The sequence below is a fragment of the Priapulus caudatus genome, unplaced genomic scaffold (assembly GCF_000485595.1).
Source record: "Priapulus caudatus unplaced genomic scaffold, Priapulus_caudatus-5.0.1 Scaffold7, whole genome shotgun sequence".
NCBI lineage: Eukaryota > Metazoa > Priapulida > Priapulimorpha > Priapulimorphida > Priapulidae > Priapulus > Priapulus caudatus.
In genome coordinates, this window is record NW_014577068.1 from 1,497,905 (window position 1) to 1,504,098 (window position 6,194).

Consider the following 6,194-nt stretch of genomic DNA (forward strand, 5'->3'; position numbering starts at 1 on the left):
CCAGTGCTGTCGAGTTAAGCAATGGAATACGCAAAAAGTGTTATGCAGGTGGTCAGATGAAGCTTTACGGAGTTTAGCACCGGAAGCTTAGAACGTGCGGCATATAGTCCAATTGATATGCAATGTTGATGAAGCCAGAGTAACGGCGCATCCGGTATTAGTTAATAATGTACAGTAACCTTACATCCAAAACGGCGTATGTTGTCGCAAATCACTTGCTGGTTACTAAGAAAGTGCATTGAAATCGCCAGTGCCAGGAAATCATTGTTACAGTTTCAACCGCTGCCGGCAAGCGGGTGTGCATACGATTTATAGGTGCACCGGACATTCTTCAGCACGCGCATGCTCGGCGTACGCCAATGGCTATCAGCAGTGATTCTTCGTAAACACGGACGCTCGCCCGCCCACCCCCCCCCCCCCCCCCCCTAATTAAGGAAATTTCTGCCAGGGCTCACCTGTCCATGATGCGTCCGTGATTATACACTGTTGTTTTTACTCCATTTTCAAGTTTAGTCCGTGTTCGGTGCATTACACCGCTGACACCTCCATTTCATCTGGCGTCCAAACATACGGGCCGCACAAATGTTTACGGTTATTGCTTGACGTCGCTGAATGACATTTAGTCACAACCGATTTCAAGTCGTGCTTGTAATGTACACCAGCAGTGATATTGCGACAAAATAGATACGCATATGGTACTTATTAACTACACAAGGGTGTCCAGTTACTCGTTGAGCATTCGTCAACATGCCTAATAGAATGGACACTAGTATGACCTTCTAGACGTAATTTATTGTATAATGCAGAACATGGTTAGCATACGCTTTAGGCTGTAGAAGTTTACATAGTACTTACACCTACGTCTGTGAGTTGTTTGAATACCAGTTCTCCATGCCCATGTTTGCGCTATACAGCATCAGAGCAGTTGCATTTATCTCGCATTCCAATTTCGCAGATGATAAACTATCTGCCAATTTCAAGCTGTTCTCAAACATGTTAAATCTTATTGCCTCGTATGTGCTTTCTAGGTTTATCGATTTGGGTCAGGGCCCATTGCTAAGCGGTTTCCTCACAAGATCGCTACTGCAGTATGCGCTCGGAGTTTGCCTCACGAATGAAGGAATCAATGCATTTGAATAGTGATGCGGAAATGACCTCTCAGCAGAAATCCGTATAATGACACTACCACTAGACATCTTTAATATGTTGAAATGCCTTCATAACGTTTTATGGTTAGGTGGTTCAGTAAGTAAGGCTCGATTGAGGAGAGATCTAAGTTTTGTTTAAGAAAATGTTGGATTATAATAAAGGCTGACGATGAGGTTGGTAATACAGAGTTGATGGATGATAAAGGTTGATGATAGAGGTCTTGACACATGGGTGAGGTTTGGTTTTCATAACGTAGGTGGTCTTGATAAGAAAGAAAAGTTGGATTTTATTGAAAATTAGGCTTTTTATGTAAACTCTTGCTTTTAAGGCTTAAGGAAGGTTATAGATTTTATACAGAAGATGGATGCTCAATTTAAAATGACTTCTTCTCACTCACTCATTTGTGTCCTTTTTTCTGGTGAGCTACAGTGTCATTGACACTTTCATTTTTATCTACAGCATCGACGAGCAGTCCGGCTCAGTGGATGCTGGCCAGCAAAAGCAGGTGGAGATGCAGTGCACTCCTCCGAAATGCGTGAAGCCTGACGTTGCCATGACGCCGCCGAAGTCTGTGCGGTTTGAGGGTCCGGCGCCGAAGCACGTGACGACGGAGGAGCTGTGTGTGCTCGAGGGCTGCCTGCAGCGGTGGCATGCCGAGGTCGAGAACGACGTCAGAGGTAAGGCAATCTGCACTTGATGCATGCGTCATAGACACCTTGACCTGTTCGCTTTGCACGATGAAGAGACGGCGTTTGCCAATCAGTGTAGGACATACGTGCCTAGTAATAAAAAATTGCTGGTGAGTCGACATTTTGGCGTGGGCACGTATAAAACCACTTACAAACTTGGTGAGCTTGACCAACCTAGCAAGCATAGTCAAGGATGGCGCAGTTATCGCACTCAGACGAATACTGTATATGCCATATTTTTCACGTACAGATATTTTCGCGAATTGACGGACAATTTCGACGGAAACTTGACGGACAATTTCGCGGTTGGTGAATTATGAATTATTCAGTATTATTCGGTATGAATTATTTACGTGTTATTTTCGCGGTCGGGGACGCGTTCGCGAAATTTGCGAAAAATAAACCACCGCGAAATATACAGCGTATACGGTAGGTAAATTGTGTGGCTTGCAGACTGTGAAGCCACAATCATGGTGTGAATCCCTTTCTCTCATCCCCCATGACAACTTGTTGTAGTTTGTATAATTTAACTGGTCGAGCTCATCGCCAATCGGAATTGGTATTATGTGTAATATATTCCAGTTACATTGTATATTGTGTTATATTAATTTCATAATTTCACTCATAAATAGTTTGTAGAGAAATTGTAGCAGCGTCGACCCGTGTTCTTGTTTTCGACGAAATGGTAGTCATTTGCAGGCTGTTTCTTTCCTAGTGCATTTAGTCTGGATTTTATATTTCAGAATTGCAAGACAGCATAGCTATGCTAAATGAGAAGATAGGCAGCATGTACTCTGATATGAAACAGGTGTGCTTAGAATGTGTGATCCATAGCCATATACCATGTTAATTACCATATTATTAGCCATGTAAATTTAAGAGGCGTTAAACTGAAAACAGTTACTTAATGTTAACCGAAGGTAATCTACTAGAACTATAATAATAATAATAATAATAATAAGCAACATTTGTGCTGTCGAGTTAAGCAATGGGAATACGAAAAAGTAGTTATTGCAGGTGGCAGATGAAGTTTACAAGACCAAGTTAAAGGCATACTAGGTCCATTGATTATGCAATGTTGATGAATGCTAGAGTAACTGGCACCGTGTGTAGTTAATATGTACATAACCTTACATCCAAACGCGTATTAGTTTGTCCAATATCACTGCTGGTTACTAAGAAATGTCTGATTGAAATCCGCAGTCCAGGAAATCAGTTGTTTACAGTTTCAAACCGCTGCCGGCGAAGCGGGTGTGATACGATTTATAGTGCACCGGACATTTTCGCACGCATGCTCGGCCGTATGCAATGCTATCATCAGTGATTTCGTAAACACGGACGCTCGTAATAAGGAAATTTCTGCCAGGGCTGTCCATGTGCGTCCGTGATTAGTACATGTGTTTTACTCCATTTTCAAGTTTAGTCCGTGTTCGTGATTACACCGCTGACACCTCCATTTCATCTGGCGTCCAAAACATACGGGCCGCACAAATGTTTACGTTATTGCTTGACTCCTGAATGACATTTATGTCACAACCGATTTCAAGTCTTGCTTGTAATGTAACCAGCAGTGATATTGGACAAACTAATACGCATTTGGTACTTATTAACTACACAAGGTGCCAGTTACTCTAGCATTCGTCAACATTGCATAATGAATGGGCATAGTATGCCTTTAAGACGTAGATTTATTGTATAATGCAAACAGTGGTTAATACGCTTTAGTTAGAAGTTTACATAGTACTACACCTACGTCTGTGTTGTTTAATACCAGTTCTCCATGCACCATGTTTGCAGCTATACCAGATCAGAGCCAGTTGCATTTATCTTGCATTCCCAATTTCGAGATGATAAATATCTGCAATTTAGCTGTTCTAAATTGTTAAATCTTATTGCTCGTATGTGTTTTAGGTTTATGAATTTTGGGTCAGGGCCCATTGCTAAGCGGTTTCCTCTACAAGATGTACTGCAGTATGCGCTCGAGTTTGCTCAGAATAAGAATCAATGCATTTCGACTAGTGATGCGGAAATGACCTCTCCAAGCAGAAGGTATAAGTGACTACTACCACTAGACATTTTAATATGTTGAAATGCCTTATAAACGTTTTATGGTTAGGTGGTTTCAGTAAGTAAGGCTTAATCTTGATGTGGAAATTTAGAGTTTTGATTAGAGAGATTTAAGTTTTGTTTAAAAAATGTTGGATTATAATAAAGGGCTGACGATGAAGGTTTGGTAATACAGAGTTGATGGATGATAAAGGTTTGATGATAGAGGGTCTTGACACATGGGTTGGAGGTTTGGGTTTTCATAACGTAGGTGGTCTTGATAAGAAAGAAAAGTTGGGATTTTATTGAAAATAAGGGCTTTTTATGTAAACTCTTGCTTTTAAGGCTTTAAGGAAGGTTATAGATTTTATACAGAAGATGGGAGCTTTTATAGTTAATGTTAATCTTTTTATGCAGAGCATTAAGGTTTTGTTAGAGAAGATTAGAGTTCCGATAAGGGGTGGATAAGGTTGCGATGGGGAACATTTCGGTCTCACTCAGACGTGTTTTGCTTGTTAGCTCACCCCTTGACATCGCAAGCCTGAGCTAATGTCCCATGGTCCCGTCATCTTACGTTCCGTCGCGTCCGTCCGTCAACCATTTGGGACTATGGTCAATCCGATAACGTCAGTGAACCGTTAATACCCCACATGTTTGATACATTGGGTATGACGTTTGTTACTGCTATCTCCCATGATAAACGTCCTATTTTGGAGCACGCCAGTAACACGACGTACCTCTTTTCGAGGGCCACGGCAATTTTTTGGCAAAGAACCCCATGGTAATTGCATTAGTCAGTTCAGGGTTCAACCATTTATGATCATTTTTAGGTATTGAATGAATAAGGGCCTAGGGGTTTGAATATTTAGAAATTTCTTATGCAGAATTAGGTACGCGTTTGGCATTGATATTAATGCATATTTATATAAACACCGCCAGCATAAACAAACAAGTCATTGTGGTGTCAACACTCGTCCTGGTTCGTTTTACAAAATTTCATTGACATATATCTCTTAATGCCAAAATTTCTCGCTATTGAACACTATTATGATTTATACTATTATTATTATAGATTAATTATTATTCATTATTAAAGATCTTTATGCTAAGAAATCATCACAGGCGGTGTAGTGTCGCCATCATACCCGGTGCACACTAATTGTATCATTTTTGGTTTAAAATATTTATAATTCTATATATAATATATCTTTACTATTTTCACAAAAATTACCCATATAATTTATCCGAAGAGAGGTATATTAAATGGGAGTTCTGCCCCCGCCCCATTACTATACTTCTGCGTGCTTATAAATGATACGTCCGGATGTTCGCTCATTATTAAAGAATGATCTTCCTCTCCACCTACTCATCTTTGTGTCCTTTTTCCTGGTGCAGCCTACAGTGTCATTCGCACACTTTCATTTTAATCTAATCAGCACGACAGAGCAGGTCCGCGCTCAGCGTCGGATGCTGGCTCCAGCTCAAAAGCAGGTGGAGATGACAGTCGGCTACCTCCTCGAAACTGCGTGAGCCTTGACTTGCCATGGAACGCCCGCCGTGAAGTGCTGTGGCGGTTTGAGGTCGGTCGGCGCCCTGGAAGCGACGTGACGACGGAGACGCCTGTGATGTGCTCTGGGAGGCTTCGGCCTGCGAGCGGTGCATGCCGATGGTCGAAGAACCGGACGTCAGAAGGTACATGGCAATCTGCACTTGATGCCCATGCGTCATAGACACCTTTGACCCTGTTCGCTTATGGGTCCTTGATGAAGAGACGGCTTTTTGCCATACTCACTGCTATGAGCGATACGTGCCTAGTAATTAAACTTGTCTGGTGATCGGTCAGATCATTTGGCGTGGGCCACGTAAAAACGCGTCACTTTTACAAACTTGTGAATGCTTGACGCGCAACCTAGGAAGAATATGTCAAGATGGCGCAGTTATCGCACTCAGACGGAAATACTGTATATGCCATATTGTGTCACCGTAATCACATATTTTTCGCGAAATTGACTGACAATTTCCGACGAAACCGTTGACGATTCAATTTCGCTGGTTGGGCTGAATTTATGAAATTATTCGATGTATTATTCGGTATGAAAATTATTACCGTGTTACTTTCGTGGACGGGTCGGGGACGCGTGTCCCGCCGAAAAAATTTGCGAAAATAACCACCTGCGAAATATACCAGCGTATACGGTAGGTAAATGTGTGGCTTGCAGACTGTGAAGCCCACACATGGTTGAATCGCTGTCTCTCATGCCCCCATGGACAAAACTTGTTCTGAGTAGTTATGTAATAATTTAACACCTG

The 6,194-nt window shown here is 41.9% G+C and overlaps 1 protein-coding gene across 1 annotated transcript in view; it reads left to right on the top strand.

Moving 5' to 3' along the window:
- LOC106805748 (ubiquitin carboxyl-terminal hydrolase 25-like) overlaps nucleotides 1–6,194 on the top strand; it is a gene marked incomplete at its 3' end in the record, with an annotated part of 41,707 nt that overhangs the window by 25,768 nt on the left and 9,745 nt on the right. Inside the window, 2 exon segments of the mRNA XM_014807467.1 lie at nucleotides 1,609–1,826; nucleotides 2,582–2,646. Of these exon segments, the coding sequence (XP_014662953.1) occupies nucleotides 1,609–1,826; nucleotides 2,582–2,646 (283 nt within the window).